Genomic DNA, 22,841 nt, shown 5'->3' on the forward strand with positions numbered 1-22,841 from the left:
GAGCTGGCTAGACATGCTTTTGTATACGTTTCTAAATTGGTGTATTTTTCATAAAATAAACATATTCCACAGTCATGGTGCAGGACTAATGTTTTACAAGCAGATATTTTTTGATAAATGTTGGCTTCATCTATCACACAAGAGTCTCTGGGAACTTGGTGTCACAGCAAGTTCCAGCTTCTGGTTGAGTTGTGTTGAAAGAGTCAAGTGGCTAATCTGTGAAGATTCAAAGATGTCTTATTTGCACACATAAAAATAGACACTTAAAGATGTTAACCACACACTTGGTTTACATATCCTGGGGATAGCCTGAAGTTCACCATGCAGGTCCACATGTAACTAAATGTCTTGGGGGAGCATGACCCCAAAACCCATGGATAGCTTCATGCCTGCAGGTTCTACTACACCAAATCAGTACCAGTATGGAGAGTGCGGTTTTCGTAGGGAGCCTTCAGTGCAGATCGAAAGATATCTGCAGGCTGTGTTTGGAGGATATTCTGTAAGATTTTTATGTCTTTCAAATGTACATCCATCCAGTTATTAAAACTGACCATGTTTTTCTATATTTAGTACTGTCTTTTTCAACATGATGACTTATGCTGAATGTGACCACAGCTATTTTCAAGTAGGTGACATTTGGTGCGAAACTGGGGGTGGTGTGTTTAGCTTCCGGTACTCGGAAAAGGAGCTGACTAAGCTAGTCATTTTTATTTTTTTTATTGCTGCTCTAAGGCCAAACTGTGCACACACGTACAGGTAATAGCTGTTGAATGCTTAGTTATTTTTAAAAAAATCATAACGTTACTATAGAAGTCTATGGGAAAACATTTGGTTGTGTGTAACCTGTAGGGTGAGTGCACATTTCAGTAATTCATACTTTACATGCTTTTCTGTTTATATTTCACCATGGATACACCATGGAGGCAAATTTAAAAATAATGACAGTGAAGTTGGGGACATTTTGGGTTGAATGGAGCATTTGGATGGGCTGGAAATGAATGTTGCTTCGTATTGTGGTCGAACTCAGCACGAACCCCCCAGGGTACCTCTGTCCAACAAACCCTCCTCCTGCCTTCTGAATTTGTTGAAACTGATGAATTTGGCAACAAATTAGGATAAAGTCACCACTGCCACAACAATTTCTGCCTTGTGTCAATCGCTTGCCAGTCAAGTTAGGCGATGCCGTTATCTTGAATATGAAGCATGTACACTGCTGACAGCAGAATATGACAAACATCCCCTTATTTATAGTAAACAATGTAGCATACCAATATGTCTTTCTGTTAGGTGCTCTTGTGTGAATGAATGATGCTATTTTTCTATTAAGTTTCTTAAAACAGACTTATTTTTCACTCATATAACTTTCAAATAATTATTTTGTCCCCTCAAGAACTGACTCCTGGCTGTTATATCCAAACTGGTTTGCCATTTGATATTGTCTGAACACTTTTTTCAGCTTTTCACATGCCTGATGTTGACTGGGGAGGTATTTGTGCACTCATGCAGAAGAAGTAGGAGTTTCGACATCGAATTTGGCATTTGGAGAAGCTGATCCGATGTCCGGTGTTGGCAGTGTGTGATCGACAACCCTTGTTTTGCCTCGGTGCCCTTTATTACCTTGTAGAAGTTGTGGAACTTGGACATGTAGGTACAGTAAGTACATTTAAGAACCCCAGTCCACTTGAGGCCCCTCTGTTGCTCACTATCAAGTGCCATAATAAGATCACCCTCATGCACTAGACATTTCTGACAGTGCTCCCTTAATGCCTCACTGTGCAGTTTTTTAGTTTGCAAACATGAAGTAAGGGCTATACACCAGTCCCAGAACCTGCTTAGATGAAAATAATATCCACTGGCTCTTTTGGAATGTAACATTATGGTTCTGAAATCATCTGTAAAGAATGTGATAGTGTTCGACAAAACTAAATTATCTCCCCTGTTTAGTAAAATGCATTGTATCTTTCATTCCCCTATAAACCCATAAATTATTGGAGAGAAACACTATTTTAAGCTGGTATTGCATGACCCTGTTAATTGTGAATAAAAAGAATTACATTTATGTCAGGATAAGCTGTACATTTTCAAAATTATATGGAATTTTAACTTTGTTTCATTGAAACTGGCAAATAACTGAAATAAGCAAGTTTAGCCACCTTGAAACATTAAACAGTAAGAATGTTTGATGTCCTGTGAGTATTTTTAAGTCTTAACTAAATAAATCAATAGAGTTAAGTGTAATTTCCTTCCATGTTGTGGTTTCAAAAAGCTTTTTTCTACTTGAGGGTCCATTTCAATTTCTCGGCTTTAATAGGCGGTATGGTTCACTGGTCAGTGTTTGAGATTGCTGTTAACAATGCACCCCTTTATTTCCTATTTTCTGGTAAAGCTCATTATCCAGCCTTACATATATGATGACTTTAAAGCTGCTTAATGTGTCCCTTGCTTATTGTTGGCCTGAATTCCATGCTCTCTGTCCAATTTTGAGATTTTTTTCTGATTCCTTTTCATGTGTACTTATGTCATCAGCCTATATCATAGAGGATTATGCTTTTGATTTTTGGAGTATATGAAAGCACAAACATTTGTGATAGCCCCTCCATAGATGATTTACCAAATGCTGACAGCCATTTGAGTGTTTAATTATATAAACAATGGATGGTGTAAGTTCGAGCAATCTCAAACAATATCAATCGCATCATGTCATGAGTGTCAAAACCATATTCCATGAATGTAGCAGACTCTGCTATGTTCTGATGATGTCAGCAAAGGAAGGCAAACAACAGACCACTACTCAATTTTAAATATGTATTGTAACTGGTTTTGAGGTTTAAAGATTTGTTCAATTTTTTTAGTCGAAACAATATTTTAGGGTGATATGATCTATGCAGCCTCAATCATTTATAGAATTGACCCCTGACCACCATCTTTTATGAAACATAAATGAACTTCCATGGTCAGTGCATGAAGGTAAAAACTTCTTTATTAATACAGAAATACCTTTTGTAAAACATTGATGAAGTGTTCATCATTAAACTCTCACAACTCTTTCTGTGCATCAAAACTATGTATTCTGGTGCCATATAGACATGCTGGATAGGAACAAGTAGTGAAGTTTAATCCAATTTCCATTTTTTTTCTGGGAAGCTACATATATATACAATATATAAATCACAGATTTGACAAGTGCAAATATATTCTGATTTGTCTACAGGTTCTACTACACCAAATCAGTACCAGTTTGGAGAGTGCGGTTTTCGTAGGGAGCCTTCAGTGCAGATCGAGAGATATCTGCAGGCTGTGTTTGGAGGATATTCTGTAAGATTTTTATGTCTTTCAAATGTACATCCATCCAGTTATTAAAACTGACCATGTTTTTCTATATTTAGTACTGTCTTTTTCAACATGATGACTTATGCTGAATGTGACCACAGCTATTTTCAAGTAGGTGACATTTGGTGCGAAACTGGGGGTGGTGTTTAGCTTCCGGTACTCGGAAAAGGAGCTGACTAAGCTATACATTTTTATTTTTTTTATTGCCGCTCTAAGGCCAAACTGTGCACACACGTACAGGTAATAGCTGTTGAACGCGTAGTTATTTTTAAAAAAATCATAACGTTACTATAGAAGTCTATGGGAAAACATTTGGTTGTGTGTAACCTGCAGCTCTCACTGCTACCCCAGCCCAGGGGACCCCATTATTCTGGAGAACATTGCAAACACTGCACATACTTCACGTAAAGGGTTAAAGTTTCATGTGGGTGTGTGTACAGCCTCCCTACTGTTGAACAACCTCCCTGCTGTTGTACAACCTCACTACTGTTGTACAACCTCCCTACTGTTGTACAACCTCCCTGCTGTTGTACAACCTCTCTACTGTTGTACAACCTCTCTACTGTTGTACAGCCTCTCTACTGTTGTACAACCTCTCTACTGTTGTACAACCTCCCTGCTGTTGTACAGCCTCCCTACTGTTGCACAACCTCTTTACTGTTGTACAAGCTCTCTACTGTTGTACAACCTCTCTACTGTTGTACAACCTCCCTGCTGTTGTACAACCTCTCTACTGTTGTACAGCCTCCCTACTGTTGTACAACCTCTCTACTGTTGTACAACCTCCCTGCTGTTGTACAGCCTCCCTACTGTTGTACAGCCTCTCTACTGTTGTACAACCTCCCTGCTGTTGTACAGCCTCCCTACTGTTGTACAACCTCACTACTGTTGTACAACCTCACTACTGTTGTACAGCCTCTCTACTGTTGTACAACCTCCCTGCTGTTGTACAACCTCCCTGCTGTTGTACAACCTCCCTGCTGTTGTACAACCTCCTTACTGTTGTACAACCTCTCTACTGTTGTACAGCCTCTCTACTGTTGTACAGCCTCCCTACTGTTGTACAGCCTCTCTACTGTTGTACAACCTCTCTACTGTTGTACAACCTCCCTACTGTTGTACAGCCTCCCTACTGTTGTACAGCCTCCCTACTGTTGTACAGCCTCTCTACTGTTGTACAACCTCTCTACTGTTGTACAGCCTCCCTACTGTTGTACAACCTCACTACTGTTGTACAACCTCTCTACTGTTGTACAGCCTCCCTACTGTTGTACAACCTCTCTACTGTTGTACAACCTCTCTACTGTTGTACAGCCTCCCTACTGTTGTACAACCTCTCTACTGTTGTACAACCCACGTGTTAACATCCCACGGCATTTCTGGTTGAATAGAATTATTTCATTACATTAGCATGATACTGTCCATTGATTGTAGTTTTTGGTGGCATGTAATCAATCAGTACCATTACCTTGCCAGCCGATGGTTGAGTGCGAAACTTCCTCGGAGGCGGAGAATTGGGGTGCTTCCATTGCATGGATTTCAATTTAGTTACTGGGTCCCAGTGGTGGATCCATGTTTCATCACTTGTCATTAGACGAGAAAGAAATCCGGCTTCATCAGCAGTACAGGGATCCAAGAGGTCTTGACAACTTTCAGTTCTCTGATGGCGATCTTGAGCTCTTAGGTTTCTAGGTACCCATCTTGCAGATACCTTGGACATACCAAGATGCTCATGAACATAATAGTTCCAACAGTTCCAACTGATATTTGGAATTCCGTAGAAAGTTCGGATACTTTCACTCGTCGGTCAGACAAAGTTCTTCTTTCTACTGCAGCAATGGTTTCCAGTTGGGTGGCATCTGAAGGCCTGCCTGACCTTGGACTCCCTACCCCTTTCAAACTGTAGAGACCAACGGCAAACTGTGGAATAGTCAGTCACGTTACACATGCGATCATGGATTTCTTTTGCTTTACATTCCTCCTTGGTAAGGAACTTTATTACAGCGTGTTATTCACGTTTGAGAGAATCCATGATTGTGACCAAACTTAGGTGAATGAAGCCATCACATCTAACTTATTGTTGTATCTGGAACTTGTTATGACACGTGTCAACCCAATGTTATGACACACCTGCCTCAAGTTGACATTGTTTGTGTAAAAACAAAGGCCCAAGTTGCAAAACTTATTGATCGCCCCTCGTACTTGACATGAATCCCCAGAAGCTGCCATGAAGCCCCAGATGAAGTCCATGCTCCCATGAACAGTACATTCTCAATGTCAAGGTCGCAATGCAGTTATGGTCCGTATTATTCTATACATGTTGTACATTTGGCCTTATAAACTTCAGTCTGTAGCTGTGCTTCAACTACAATGACCTGCTTGTTGTGTTGCCACGTGACGGCGTGAGATGATTGTTCTTGAAACGCCAGTACAGTGTTCCATGGATGACACCTGACTCATGTGATATATATATACGTTCAATGCAAGGCATGTATTAATGATTGACTGGCTAACTGACTGAAAGCTGCTCCATCCTGTTGCCTCTGGCTATGCAAACTGACGTCCACGAGAAACACGCACCACGCAAACATATAGAGAAGTACTTTAAGAAGAGGCCAATGGTGCATCCCAAGTCGTGGATCTATGATGTCACGTGTTAGAGTTCATGAGGGCCCACCCACACAATATAACCAGGGTTAGAAACTAACAGTTTTTGTCCACTAGTCCTTATAATGATAACATATAGCAAAACCCTTAAAATGGGTCAATTTCTACTGGTCCTTAGGATACCTTTACTATTGGGCAGTTTGGTAAGGACTACAGGACTAGTGCCAATTTCTAACGCTGTATAACAATATGTTCATTTATTCATCGAACCAATCTAATATCTCTTGAATAAATGTAAATCTATAAAATATATTAACAATATTTGCATTATTGCGTGACACAAGAAAACAACGTATATGCCCCCGGGATACATTGTATTGACCTTGACCCTGGCTGATGGTGCCGCCATAAGCTCCCACCGCTGCATGTGGGTGTGTGCAACAATATAGAGGTCCTGTACTTGTTGCATTGAGTTTCTACACATTTCAAGGTGATTGGTGTAAAAAGTAGATCTGGCTAAACAGAAAGATAATCAGTAGGGCCGTAAAGATTCACTCGCGTATTCAGTGAATCAAACCGAATCCATTCATAAATTGAATTCGTTATTCGTGGTCACTAGAATCAATTATTAACGAATATGCAGTTCTGTGCACTTACATATCCTGTACTTAAAAATATCCATAAGAACATATAACGCCCATAGATTTCTATAAAGACAACACTCATATATTTAATTTGACAGTATTTTGGTCACTGATCATTGTCGTATTTGAGCAGGTACTCTAGTACCTGGATAAGTGCAGCAAGCGAATGTATAATATATCAATAATTAACCAACCATGTCAAATATTTTATGCTGTTATGTTGTCAACTGCTGACTTGTTATTGTAATCATGAATAAATATTTGTATTCGTTAAGCTATATTCATGATACAAATCATATTCGCCTCACAGTGTATTCGTTGCAGCCCTTATAATCCGGATGATCATTGGTATGATTATCGACATTTGTGTCACCAATATCTTACAAAAACTTTTATGATGAAACACAAGATTCATTTACAGTATTCCCGTTATATCCTGGCATGTCAGCTTAATGTCGGGTGAAAGCCCGAAGTGATGCAGGTCTCAGACGTTTACCACTTCGGTGAAACCAACGAGCATGGGTATGGTGCTGACAAACCTAGAAACATAATCGGGGCGACCCGGGATTTGAACCCACAATCATAGGTTTCTGGCGTGCCCAAGGGATGCAACTCTGCACAGCGAATAGTGGCGCCTTAGACGACTGGGCCACCCGTGCCCCATCATGCTAAGTGGCCATGTGATCTGATATTTGGAGTTAGGACAAAAAAGTTGACATGATGTGAACATTTTTTTTGTAAAATTGATTGTGTGAACTTTTTCAGGAACTACTTTCCGGGGTTTCCCCGAACTCTCAATCGGTGTTTACAATCAATCGTTTTTCAATTTTTTTTAATCCCTGCAGCTATCAACAATGTAATTAATTTAGTATTTTTGCCTGGTTTTGTAACATTGTATCTGACTATAACATACATAAATGCTTTCGTTCTTGTGTTTGATGAGGTCTGCTACATGAAACCAACTGGACTGTCATCACAGTGATTTAGATAAGGGATGGCTATCTACGAATAGTAGTAGCACAAGTGAAGAAAATGAAATCTGCAAAATTACTGTGAACAAAATTGATTTATTGAGCGAAATTGACCTGCTAGACAGGAATCTAGCACCAAGATAATTGCGAAGGACAACAATGTTGTGCATACATTGCTCAGGTGTGGCCGCAGATACAGATCAAAGCACTGTTCCTGATCAATCCCCAACTAAAACCCAATACACCTATCGAAAAAAAAGCTCAAAGATTTGGAGAAACCAAGACAAAGCAAATCTGAAAAACACTAAATGGGCTCTGAAAAAGTTCAATGGTGAGCCAAATAAAACTAATCTAGCTTTTGAATAAATAAGATGAAAAGGTAAGGCTGAGAAAGGCCAGTGCACAGAAATGAAGCTAGCATCAGATCATACAAGCTCGGGGGTTCACACATTTAAACAAGCTCGGAGGTTCACACAGTTAAAGATGCTCGGGGGTTCACACAGTTAAACAAGCTTGGAGGTTCACACAGTTAAACAAGCTCGGAGGTTCACACAGTTAAACAAGCTCGGGGGTTCACACAGTTAAACAAGCTCGGAGGTTCACACAGTTAAACAAGCTCGGGGGTTCACACAGTTAAACAAGCTCGGGGTTCACACATGGACACTTCAATGAATGAAGCCAAAAAATCTCTTTTTGAAAAGGTACAGAGAAAAACATCTCACACGTACTCACTCCTCGGACGTGCAGCCACACCTGAAGCCAGTATACTCGACACTTTCATTTCTCTATACACAACACTGTCTACTCACAACACTGGACACTGATCTATATACAACACGGTCTATACACAACACTGTCTCTACACAACACTGGACTATACACAACACTGGTCACTGATCTATACACAACACAGTCTATACACAACACTGTCTACACACAACACTGGACTATACACAACACTAGACACTGGTCTATACACAACATTGGACACTGGTCTATACACAACACTGTCTTCACACAACACTGGACACTGATCTACACACAACACTGCCTACACACAACACTGTCTATACACAACAATGGACACTGATGTAGCAGAATGTAAATACTAAAATAGTGTATTTTAACTTACGTATTTTAAACTTAGGTATATAATTGAGTTAAATATGGTAATAGCTCCTTAAACTAACCTGAGCACTCTCTACTAATCCTTAGGTAAAGTACGGGGTATAGTTATGAAAGGTCTTTAAGGATCTGGTCCAGCCACAGCTTGGCCAGTGATTGCCTATGCTATTGTTTCTGTAGCATGTGACGAGGTTTTTAGCTTTAAACACTTCAATATTTCTCTTCTCTGGTCATTCCTGCATTACAATGCTGCATGATTCACAGCACTGCACTGATTGGGGTAAGTTAACTTCTTTAGTATTTATATTTATCATTAGGAGGTTAGGATCTGATATTTTAGTCTTGTTAAGTTCGCTTTTATCATTTTAATTGCATATATGTTATATAGTATAATTTTCAGTATGATCCACATGATATGCAATGTTGTAAAAATATTACTTATTCTTCAAAGTCATGATTCATTAGTGTGTATTGTGATATAAGTCATTGCTAGAGTAACCAATCAGAATATAGTGTAATTTATATAGTTTATAGCTTGTAGCTGTATCTGTTAGAATACATATATCATTAGCAATAATTTATAGCTTACAGCTATAAATGTAAAAATATATTGTACAGTATTTTAGTACACTAAGTCTTGTATTCATGAGTTAGTTGATGATGAAAGTTTTGGTAAATATGTACTGATGTAGTGCATATAAATATTAGGTTTATATTACTGTGTGTGTGAATGTGTGTATGTGTGAGAGAGAGAAAGCAGTGTGCGTATTATATAAAGTTTACTTAATTGTGTCATTTCATTATTAGGCATAGAGGCACATATAAAGCCATACTGTTGGCACTGACGTGATGAGCCTGCGTCCCTGTGACGAGGTTGGTATTTATGTGCTAATAGTTGTATGTATATATTGTTGTATTTCGAGGTGTATTGTTTCATATAAATGGGATTTGTAGCTGTAATATATATAGAGCTGATGGTTGTTCTGATTATATATGTTTAAATTCATGCTCATGATAACAAGTAAATGGAATATGTTTGTTTAATTATACATGTTAGAGATTCTTGTAATTGTATATTACTAATTCAACCTTATATTATGTTTTAGGGAATTATCATCCATAGCCATATTGTAGTGGGATCTCCATATCCCTGATATGAACAGACGGAATAAATCCCATGAACCCCAAAACAAGTATTCGTCGTCATTCCATAGATGTGATACTGCTGTAACACTGATCTATACGCAACACGGTCTATATACAACACTGGATTATACATAACACTGTCTCCATACAACGCTATCTACACACAACACGGTCTATACACAACACTGGATTATACATAACACTGTCCATACTCAACACTGTCCATACTCAACACTGTCTATACACAACGCTATCTACACACAACACGGTCTAAACTCAACACTGGATTATACATAACACTGTCCATACACAACACTGTCCATACACAACACTGTCTATACAACACTGTCTCCATACAACGCTATCTACACACAACACTGGATTATACATAACACTGTCCATACATAACACTGTCCATTCACAACACTGTCCATACACAACACTGTCCATACACAACACTGTCTATACACAACACTGGACACTGATCTATACACAACACGGTCTATACACCAGGCCTCAAAGTTACTGCTAAAATGGTCGCCAATGCGACCTAAATTTCAATTTGTCTACTGTCTAAAATTCAGAGGTAGCCAAATGACTACCTTGAAAAATATCTTGTGTCGACTAACTTCTATTGCTACACATATGTAGACATAAAAATAAACATGTATGCTACAAATTGTACTCAAATTCCTCCTTAAGTCAATACATAAATACATAAATATTAATGTAATTAGCATTTCATTTTAGTTGACAGTTTATTAGATAAGCAAAGATATACCTATGTAATCTAGTAATATAAATTGCATCATTGTTTGAGTCACAAATAAAAAACTCAAGTACATTTTCCACTAATAAAAAAATTCCACGAGTTGAGTTTTTACTCTAGGGTTTCTATTTTAATTGGGTTATTACATCTTTCACTCATCTATTCATTACTCTATTGGGTTTATCCCAAAATAAGTGAACATTTTAAGATTTTAAAAAATGAAATAATATTTTAGATGTATATAACTATTCTAAATATATAGGCTTGATTTGTAAAGTAAATTAGCTCCTAACTGTGTTTCGGAAAATAGCTCCTCTGTACACATGCTGAAAACGCTTCATTGGGTATATACCGAGCTGTTTTTATACATTTCAGTTTTTTATTTAATGATTGTATTTCTGTATGTAAGTTAATCAAAAGCAATTGGGTTTTGAATATTTTTGGGGGGTTTTGTACGCAAATATGCTGCTTATCTGTAGCTATGAGGCTCTGTATCTGGTGTCGCACATGTTCACTCTGGGCCCGGTTAGTTTAACCACAGGTTAACTCTTAACCATCCGTTAAATATTTAACTACACTTTAGTTAACCAGCCGTTAAATTACTGTTGCAGGATCAATAGATAACCATTAGGTTAGTTAACCACTCGGTTAAATTTTAACATCTTGGTTAAAGCACCGATTAGGTTAAATATTATCTCACTTCCGTCACTGTGTCGTATCGAATAATGGCCGAAACAGCGTCTATGACTGAGGAAACTCCAAGGAAAATAAGAAGGAAAAGAAACAGGAATTTTTCTGTGGATGAAGAAAATATCATCCAGTCATTGGTGAAGAGTAATTCACAAGTACTTCATGACAAACTGAGCAGTGAAGTTACCAATAAGAAGAAGTCTGCTATTTGGATGGCTATCACCAAGACAGTCGACATGAAGGACGTAGCGCTTCGATCTGTTGATGAGGTGAAGGAGAAATGGAGCAACATGACAAGAAAGGCCAAGAAAACCTTCACGGACTACAGACTGCAACAGAGGAAGACCGGAGGGGTGCCCCCACCATCCGAACCGAGTCAGGCTATTTCTCGAATTATTGAGATAATGCAAGATTCAGCAAGTTTCAGCGGGATATCAAGGGGCTTAGAATCAGAAATTCTTCCAAGTGTTTGCAACATATAGTAACATATTTTATATAAGCTGACAATCTGTGCAGAAATATGTGTACATCTATGGAATTTTACTAAGCCGCCTACTCACTTTCATAAGTTCGAAAGTCGTCTGTTTATGTTGACACGGAATATCCCTTTTCTATATTTAGACATGTCCTTGAACTTTTTCGATAGAATGTGATTGTCTTCCACCTCTACAATATCTGAACAATTCAGCCAACATTGTATGAACTTAAACTATTCATGTGAGATTCACGAGTATTATTATCATATCAACCCAGCCCACGATGCTGTAAACCGCAGACGACAGAATCTGACGCAATTTCTCTTCTGTAGAGTGAACATCAAGTCCAAAGCCTGTTGATTTAGCAAGAGCCGATATCTGCTGTAACCGTGGATACGTAAGGTAATGCTATTCCAAAAACTTATGACAAACCTGACTTGTTCACGTTTATATTTCACAAATTCATCTGTAAGCAAAGATTATTTATGAGCACGCTTCCGCTCCTCCATATGTAGAGGTCAAGGTCAGTAAGGTAAATTGTTGTGAAGTGGTAGTAAAATGATTTTAATAAAAATATAATAAAATGAATAATTCAGTTACACACATTAAGACGAAACAAATAGTCAGAGCCATAAAACAGTCAAGATTATTTCGGTCTCCTGAATTTGCAATGAAGTGAATATTCGGTTGATGTTAGTCCATTCATTAATAGCCAATAACATTCATAGTGTATTGTCTTTCTCTGAATCATAAATGATTTTATGAATTTGTTCTTTCTTTTAACCAAGGCATCAGTCACATCGACTATGACACGTGAAACTGTACTTTTGTCCACCCCCATTGTATCACCAATCACTTGAAGGAAACTACCACATGCGTAGAAACGGAAAGCTATCTTCAGTTGTTGATCGAAGTTTAGAGCATGGCTACTTTATGTAGGGCGCTCCAAATCTTCCCTCAGTATATTGGCGATGTAGTTTATAGAATCTTCGCATTAACCTCTGGAACCATGAAAGCGGCGCTAGGCCTAACCATGACCGCCTTTTTGTTTCAAAGATAACCAAGGTGTTTAGTATCTAACGGAGGTCGGGAAGTGTGTTCCCTTAAACAGGTGTTTAACCAGTCGTTAAAGATAACCATGCTATGGGAAACAACATAACCATTTGGTTAAATTTAACGGGGGGCGGTCGGGTAGCCTAGTGGTTAAAGCGTTCGCTCGTCACGCCGAAAACCCGGGTTCAATTGCCGACATGGGTACAATGTGTGAAGCCCATTTCTGGTGTCCCCCGCCGTGATATTGCTGGAATATTGCAAAAAGCGGCGTAAAATCAAACTCACTCCTAAATTTAACGGAGAGTTAACACTGACTTAACGGCTGGTTAACAGTTTACCGGGTTTTGAACAACCGTTTCCTGATGTCTAGTAATGATAAACAGGCAAAGATCCTAAATATGTAACACTGAAACAGAGATCAAGCATATGATAGGTCAGGGAGTGTCACAGTCTGTCAGAAGATTACCTGGGAAATAATAATGGCTTATGTTTATAAATCCCTATCAAATAGTAATGATACCAGGTGTTCACAAAATGGTGAGCGTATCCTGCCCCACCGGTGACACCTGTCACGAACACGTTTGTCACATCTTTGACCTGTGCAGGAATGCTGGTCACATCTTAGGCTGATATTCCTTTATACAATGTGACTGGTGGCAGCATGACGTTGTATGTTATTAGGCTGACATACCTTTATACAATGTGACTGGTGGCAGCATCACGTTGTATGTTATTAGACTGACATACCTTTATACAATGTGACTGGTGGCAGCATCACGTTGTATGTTATTAGACTGACATACCTTTATACAATGTGACTGGTGCCAGCATCACGTAGTATGTTATTAGACTGACATACCTTTATACAATGTGACTGGTGGCAGCATCACGTTGTCTGTTATTAGGCTGACATACCTTTATACAATGTGACTGGTGGCAGCATCACGTTGTATGTTATTAGACTGACATACCTTTATACAATGTGACTGGTGGCAGCATCACGTTGTATGTTATTAGGCTGACATACCTTTATACAATGTGACTGGTGGCAGCATCACGTTGTATGTTATTAGGCTGACATACCTTGATACAATGTGACTGGTACCAGCATCACGATGTATGTTATTAGGCTGACATACCTTTAATTTTAGTAGTTTATCCACTGGTAATTATCAATCAGAATTTGGTCATTCCGTTACAATATCTACCTGTTTTACAAGGGCAGTCCAAGTATTTCTAAAAGCATTTCCCCCCGAGCCACCTATGTTGTATATTTCTTCCTACCTAGAACCCTACACCGACCCCTAGCAACATGCAACTTATCATTAATCAGCGTCAACACACTGTTACAAGGTTCACAGATAAGCAATAGCAATCAGTGTACTAAATAAATGACTTGGAGGCTTTTTCCAGTGGCATGCTGACATGCAAAGACAAAATTGGTAGGGAAATATGTCCGATTGATAAAAGCCTATTTCCTTATAGATACTGAGCTGGTGATTCCAACCAGTTCGACTGTGTATAAACAGAAGAGGGGGAGGGGGTCCATTATACTCACAGAGCCAAGATATCACCAACCACTTGTATGTTACAGTAGACCAAGCATTATACTCACAGAGCCAAGATATTACCAACCACTTGTATGTAACAGTAGGCCAAGCATTACTCACAGGGCCAAGATATTACCAACCACTTGTATGTTACAGTAGACCAAGCATTATACTCACAGAGCCAAGATATTACCAACCACTTGTATGTAACAGTAGGCCAAGCATTACTCACAGAGCCAAGATATTACCAACCACTTGTATGTTACAGTAGACCAAGCATTATACTCACAGAGCCAAGATATTACCAACCACTTGTATGTTACAGTAGACCAAGCATTATACTCACAGAGCCAAGATATTACCAACCACTTGTATGTAACAGTAGGCCAAGCATTACTCACAGAGCCAAGATATTACCAACCACTTGTATGTAACAGTAGACCAAGCATTATACTCACAGAGCCAAGATATTACCAACCACTTGTATGTTACAGTAGACCAAGCATTATACTCACAGAGCCAAGATATTACCAACCACTAGTATGTTACAGTAGACCAAGCATTACACTCACAGTGCCAAGATATTACCAACCACTTGTATGTTACAGTAGACCAAGCATTATACTCACAGAGCCAAGATATTACCAACCACTTGTATGTAACAGTAGGCCAAGCATTACTCACAGAGCCAAGATATTACCAACCACTTGTATGTAACAGTAGACCAAGCATTATACTCACAGAGCCAAGATATTACCAACCACTTGTATGTTACAGTAGACCAAGCATTATACTCACAGAGCCAAGATATTACCAACCACTAGTATGTTACAGTAGACCAAGCATTACACTCACAGTGCCAAGATATTACCAACCACTTGTATGTTACAGTAGACCAAGCATTATACTCACAGAGCCAAGATATTACCAACCACTTGTATGTTACAGTAGACCAAGCATTATACTCACAGAGCCAAGATATTACCAACCACTTGTATGTTACAGTAGACCAAGCATTATACTCACAGAGCCAAGATATCACCAACCACTTGTATGTTACAGTAGACACATGGAAAGTGTGCTGTTGATATCTTTTGACAAATGATGTTTCGTGTGGTTGATAATATATAAACACAGAGCCAGGACAAAATATCACCCTCACTTTTAGTTCAAATGTTTAAAAATGATGGTGTTATTTTTATTCATAATACCACACTCAGGAATCAGCCACTGTTCGAAATAACAGCCTGTCCGCCTGTCCGTGGCTGGTAACTTTTCTGTCAGGCTGCATGAAACTTTCCTCCAGCTGCCTGACAGTCAGACAGATAATTCTGAGAATACTAAATATTCACTTTTATTCAGATTTATTATTATAGGGGTCACAGGTGGCCCAGTCGTCTAAAGCATGGCGATTCGCTGAGCAGAGTTGCATCCCTTGGGCACACCAGAAACCTTATGATTGAATTCCGGTTCACCCCGACCTATTCTACCCCAGATCTCTGAATCTTACACAAAACCCTGAACCTGTAGAAGTACACATAACTTTTGAAAACAATATCATTAATTATTCTCATCATTAAAAGGGGGCACGGGTGACCCAATCGTCTCAGGCGCCACAATTCGCTGTGCAGCATTGCGTCCCTTGGGTACACCTGAAAAGTATGATTGTGGGTTTGAATCCCAGTTCGCCCTTCACCATATAACGTCTGAGACCTGCATCACATCAGGCTTTCCTCCCACATTTAGCTGACACGCTGCAATATAACTAGAATACTGTTAAAAGTGGTGTTAAACACAACTCACTCACCCATTATCAAAAATCACTATTGAAAGCATATCTAAATACAATTCATTACTTGTATTAACACTTGTACATTTCTTAATGCTTAGAAAATGTCAAACAATTAAAGTTTACTCAAACAAAATAAAATATGAAGCAATATCAATTGAGGACAACTTTAACAATCATTTATTCCATGGGGACCCCACCATATTTCATTTATAAATTCATTAAACTCATTGTTTGAAATAATTTTAAAACCCAACAAGCCAGTCGGGCAGGTGACCCATAAGTGTTGCCCGTCCATCCTCTAACTTACCAGCCTACATTCAGGAATTATAAATATTGAAATTTGCAAAAACTAACAGGCAAATCACTTCTTGACTGAGTTGAAATAATGAAAACTTCAGAATCTACAACGAGTTATAATAAAACTGAACACATAAGTAGTCATAATATCATATGCCAGACAGCTGGGAAGGTGGAGCAAAGATGTCATGTAGCCCGACAGAAGAGTTACCAGCCACGGGCAGCTGGGCAGGCAGTTATTTCCGATACTGATCAAACTCCAACATATCATTATTCTGGCTTCCCCCTGGGATCTGTCATCTAAGACAGGTTGGAGCTGTACACTGCACAGTCAGAGGCAAGCAGTGATCAGCAGGACTTGACCCACATAAGTCATGGCGGTATTCCCTGCATGGGTATGGAGGTCAACATCTGGATTCACAGTTACATGTGACGTTTCCCTAGGCAAGTGACTTTGTTAGAAATAATATGCCTTTGGGTACTCGATAGGATGGAATAGTGAGTGAGAGTTTGATTTTATGCCGCTTTTAGCAATATTCCAGCAATATTCCCAAGGGGGGGAGGGGAAGCAGAAGAAATTGGCTTCACTCATTGTTTGTCATCCACAAACTATGTGAGACTAAGGTACACAAAAAAACAAAGCCAATATCAAAGTTCCAGCAGATTTGCTAGAGACAAATGGGTTTGAGCTAGTCTTTAAACATTTTTGCCACTGATCGTAAACATCATGTTGAAAACAATCAATTAAGAATTGAACGTCAGTTTAGATGGGTTCATTGAAGTGTGAACGATTTAAAAGCACGGGTTAAACTGTGTGAACCTCCGAGCTTGTGAACAAAAATATAAACATGGCCTCGATGCACCGAGGCGAGGTCAACCTTCAAGCGCGGATTTATATATGACGTCACATAAGTTAGAAAAGAGGTGCATTTCGAGTCGAACAGGAGCATGAGGATGAAATTTATACTTACTGCTGTTGAAAATGACGTTTATGGAGCAGTTATGTAAAACACCCTGACGCGTGAACCCTCTCATGGCACTAGCAAATTGGGAATATTACCGAATTATGAATGTGTTGCTTGTGTTTGGATAATCGCAAACCAATTCGGACGATGCGGAATGTACTGGAGGGGATTGAACTGAGTGCTCTGAAACTTGTGTGTTTTGTGTTAATTTTCAACGTCAGGATGTGCTGTATTTTGAGTTTGGGATTTGTCGTGTGTGCTGTGATACTTTGCTCAGCTGGTGTCTCTTGTCACCGGAGATGGGCCAACTGGCTCCATTTCTGTGCCCCGTCATTCCTCATGTGCCGCCGCTTCTCGGCCTAAAATGCACGGAGAAGGTCGGCCAACTCAGAAACCGGAATATGGTAATTCTGTCTATGGATATTGTCTCCGATGACCACTCGGTAAAACAGGTAGGCACAGGGTTTTCAGTTTCTTTCCTTACCTTTATATGTTTAATGGTTTCTCAAAATCTTGGATTTTTTTCCCAATATGATAGTGAATCGGGTTTTAGTTTGGGATTGATCAGGAGCAGTCGCTTTGATCTGTGTCAGCAGCCACATCTGAGCAGGGTATGACATTGTTTTCATTGGTGCTAGATTCCTGGCATTTCCGAAAACAAGGCATCAAAGTCAATATCGCTCATTTAATAAATCAATTTCGTTCACCTCAGTAATTTTACAGAATTCAATTTCTCCACTTGCGTTATTAGTATTGAAAGATCGCCATTCCATATCAAAATCACCGTAACGACAAACCAAACCATTTGTTTCATGTAGCAGCTAGACGACATCAAACACCAAAACCAAAGCATTTATTTATTTATAAGTCAGATGAAATGTTACTAGACCAGGCAAAAATACTAAATTAATTATATTTCTGATAAATGCAGGGATTAAAAAGAACATAGAACATTACGCTGATTGTAAACACCGATCGAGAATTCGGGGAAACACGGGAAAGCAGTTCCGGCAAAAGTTCACACGATCGATTACACAAAAAATTGTTCACATCGTGTGATTTTTTTTTTGCTGCAAAGAGGGGCTTTATGTTTGTGTTGGAGGGAAGAAACTGTAATACCCTATTATAAAGCAGTGTCCAGCATGACCAGACATTAACAGGACAGCAAAGATGAATATGTCCCTATTAATTTTAATTAACTGAATAGAACAGGCCTGTGTAGAGTCTGCTGCAGACGCTAATGATCTGCCCAGCTCCGGGGCAAACTCCAGCAGTCGCGACTGATTCGCTCATGTCAGTAGGGCTGTAGAGAAATAACGACGCCGTTCCAGCATAGAGCCTAGCATGCAAATCTCGCAGGTCGCTGACCTAGAATGTTTTTATGAATCAGCGCATGCTGATGCAATGTTTGTGCGGTGCGAAACATGGTTGCTGGCGCGGGTTATACAATTTACGTTGGAGTATAACTGTTTTTGTTTTACCAAACCGGAATTCACTCACACATTGTCTTGTGTCGGCACTGAGGGCAACATTTCCCCACGATCACTCAAACGACAAATTCCATTCTGCACAGACCAAACTTGTTATCTGACACGTACATACATCAAATCAAGACAACCAATTCAATATATCGTATTGTTTTCAGTTTTTAATTATGAACACAGTAATTATACGTCAACATCACCCAACATGAACAGCAATCTAAGTCGGCCAAGATCTACGACGAGGCTAGAACGCGGCACGCGCACATGTGTGGTGGCTCAAGGCAAGCGATGCCACACGCTCGAAAATGGTCGTTGCAAGAAAGTGATGAATGCTTGCACCGACCAAATATCGCTGTATGCTGAGATTTCGCAACAAACGTATAGTACCCGTTAGGAAAGAAAATTTTATCAATCATACATGTAACAAAAATGGACATAATCTGAAACAAAAACGTTGATGATCATTACTTTTAGTGCGAGTCGATGCCTCCTGTGATGAAATGAGGCAATATTATAGGCCGATAAATATGGTAAAGTGAAAAATATTACCATTTACTTTTGGTATCGTAACATAGCAAAACATTCCTCGCTGACTAAAAGTCAGTTCTTACCTTGAACATAGCAAACACCGTCGAAAATGTTAGTCACAAGTGAGACTTGCTCACAGCTAGCAGACGGCTTCTAAAACAACCAATGGGTTGATACTGCTTTGCGGATTGACAGACAGTGAGCGGTTGAAATAAAACGAAACGAAACACAATGGTTTGTGGGCGGGCGCGCCTTGACGCGTCGGGAAATAATCGCTACAACAAGCTGGCAACCGCTTGAATGACTCGCTGAATATAACAACGAGTGTATGTAATAGCAATGTGATGTACGGCCAGAACAGAGATCGGACAATGATTTGTGTGGACATAGTGGGACTGGATGCTGATTAACAACGCTGATAGTACACACTAAAGTACACGGTCGACATTGACGTACGTAGGGAGCTGTACACAGATGATATAAATCAGCCTACATAGGACTTGTTACGTTGGATCTGGGAAAAATACTACTTTCTGGCCATGGATTGGTCATTGGTGGAAGTCATGAAAATGTTATCTAAAATGAGAGTTGGCGAGGGTGTCGGCAGAATATTTGATACAGTCCTAAGGCCAATCTCACACTACACTGATGTGAGACAACAACTACTATCTCTCCACGCGTGTTTGTATAATACCTCGTTAATATAACACCCGTTCTTAGTAGCCCATACATCACAGCTAATATAGGGCCTGTTCAGAGCTGAAGCTCTCGTCCAGTGGCGGTCTAGAGATGTCTCTTGACGGCCTAATATGTATAAATAAAAATAATGTCTATCCAGCATTAGAGTAAAAGATATGACAAACCTGCCCAAATTCATCAATGCCATATTTGGAAATGCCGAAACTGATTGAAAACGTGAGATTCCTGTTTCTTTACTTCTGTCATATTTCATTGTAACCTTTGATCACTAGATATGTATTTGTATATAGCTGACATATCACAGCCAATATAAGGCTTATCACTGGCATGTATATAGCTGATTCATCACAACCAATATAGGGTTTATCACTGGCCTCTATATAGCTGATTTATCACAGCCAATATAAGGCTTATCAATGGCATGTATATAGCTGATTTATCACAGCCAATATAGGGCTTATCACTGGCATGTATATAGCTGACATATCACAGCCACTATAAGGCTTATCACTGGCGTTTATATAGCTGATTCATCACAGCCAATATAAGGCTTATCACTGGCATGTGTATAGCTGATTCATCACAGCCAATATAAGGCTTATCAATGGCATATATATAGCTGATTTATCATAGCCAATATAGGGCTTATCACTGGCATGTATATAGCTGACATATCACAGCCAATATAAGGCTTATCACTGGCGTTTATATAGCTGATTCATCACAGCCAATATAAGGCTTATCACTGGCATGTGTATAGCTGATTCATCACAGCCAATATAAGGCTTATCACTGGCATGTATATGGCTGATCCATCACAGCCAATATAAGGCTTATCACTGGCATGTATGTAGCTGATTCATCACAACCAATATAAGGCTTATCACTGGCATGTATATGGCTGATTCATCACAACCAATATAAGGCTTATCACTGGCATGTATATGGCTGATCCATCACAGCCAATATAAGGCTTATCACTGGCATGTATGTAGCTGATTCATCACAGCCATTATAAGGCTTATCACAGCCAATAGAGGGCTTATCACTGGCATGTGTATAGCTGATATCACAGCCAATATAAGGCTTATCACTGGCATGTATATAGCTGACATATCACAGCCAATATAGGGCGTATCACTGGCATGTATATAGCTGATTTATCACAGCCAATATAAGGCTTATCACAGGCATGTACATAGCTGACATATCACAGCCAATATAAGGCTTATCACTGGCATGTATATAGCTGACATATCACAGCCAATATAAGGCTTATCACTGGCATGTATATAGCTGACATATCACAGCCAATATAAGGCTTATCACTGGCATGTATACAGCTGATTTATCACAGCCAATATAAGGCTTATCACTGTATATAAGTCGTATACATAGCTGATATATCACAGCCAATATACGGCCTATCATTGGCCTGTTTATACTTTATATTTCACAACCAATATAGAGCTTATCACTGTATATAGCTCTATATAGCTGACATATCACAGCCAACATAGGATTTATCACTGTATATAGCTCGTATATAGCTGACATATCACAGCCAATATAGGATTTATCACTGTATATAGCTAACATATCACAGCTAATACAGAGCTTATCACTGCCCTGTATATAGCTGACGTATCGCAGCTAATATAGGGCTTATCTATAATATATATATATATATATATATATATATATATATATATATATATATATATATATACTACACAAAAGCAGTTGAGTAGTTTAATTGTCAGGCATATTGGCTCTGACACTGGACCTATCTGTGTTGGACATCTCTTCACGTTCTGCTGCATGCAGTGACCCCCAGCAGAGATTGACACTGTACTGTTACACAGTGTCCATATGCCTGGATGTGTATAACAGTAAACGTTGAGCGCACAGTTGCGGCCTTTGTTAACCCTATCGCAAGTATCTGCCGCTACACATGGACTACCTCGTCTAGCCTGGCTCACAGTCCCCCCCCCCCCCCCTCCCTCCCCCAGCCCTAAGTAATGATACAGCTCTGGCTCACACTCTCTCTCCTAGACTAACATTTAGTCTCTGAAATCTTATATTACACAATATCCTTCTTGACTCTAAACATATAAAAAAATCCCTATGCCGATTTCAGAGTGTAGAGCTAGCTTGAGCTGGCTAGACTTGCTTTTGTATGCATTTCTAAATTATTATTTTTTCATAAAATAAATATATTCCACGGTCATGGTGCAGGACTATCTCTCTCCCAGCCCTATGTAATGCTATAGCCCTGGCTTACAGTCCCTCCCCTACCCTAAGTAATACTACAGTCCTGGCCCACAGTCCCTCCCCTACCCTAAGTAATACTACAGTCCTGGCTCACAGTCCCTCCCCTACCCTGAGTAATACTACAGTCCTGGCTCACAGTCCCTCCCCTACCCTAAGTAATACTACAGTCCTGGCTCACAGTCCCTCCCCTACCCTAAGTAATACTACAGTCCTGGCTCACAGTCCCTCCCCTACCCTAAGTAATACTACAGTCCTGGCTCACAGTCCCTCCCCTACCCTAAGTAATACTACAGTCCTGGCTCACAGTCCCTCCCCTACCCTAAGTAATACTACAGTCCTGGCTCACAGTCCCTCCCCTACCCTAAGTAATACTACAGTCCTGGCTCACAGTCCCTCCCCTACCCTAAGTAATACTACAGTCCTGGCTCACAGTCCCTCCCC

At 39.6% G+C, this 22,841-nt stretch overlaps 2 protein-coding genes across 2 annotated transcripts in view; one reads left to right on the top strand and one right to left on the bottom strand.

Moving 5' to 3' along the window:
* LOC139441848 (sodium- and chloride-dependent glycine transporter 1-like) overlaps positions 1 to 19,587 on the bottom strand; it is a 65,920-nt gene extending 46,333 nt beyond the window's left edge. The window contains exon 1 of the mRNA XM_071222591.1: positions 19,511 to 19,587. Coding sequence (XP_071078692.1) covers positions 19,511 to 19,519 — 9 coding nt within the window. The 5' untranslated portion in view covers positions 19,520 to 19,587. The remainder of the gene's footprint in view (positions 1 to 19,510) is intronic.
* On the top strand, positions 11,318 to 11,764 carry LOC139441847 (nuclear apoptosis-inducing factor 1-like). The gene has a single exon (XM_071222590.1). The coding sequence runs from the start codon at positions 11,318 to 11,320 to the stop codon at positions 11,762 to 11,764; it is 447 nt and encodes a 148-aa protein (XP_071078691.1).
* Positions 19,588 to 22,841: the final 3,254 nt, after the last annotated feature.

Source organism: Haliotis cracherodii, unplaced genomic scaffold (genome assembly GCF_022045235.1).
Source record: "Haliotis cracherodii isolate W230 unplaced genomic scaffold, xgHalCrac1.p SCAF_46, whole genome shotgun sequence".
In the NCBI taxonomy this organism is placed as follows: Eukaryota; Metazoa; Mollusca; class Gastropoda; order Lepetellida; family Haliotidae; genus Haliotis; species Haliotis cracherodii.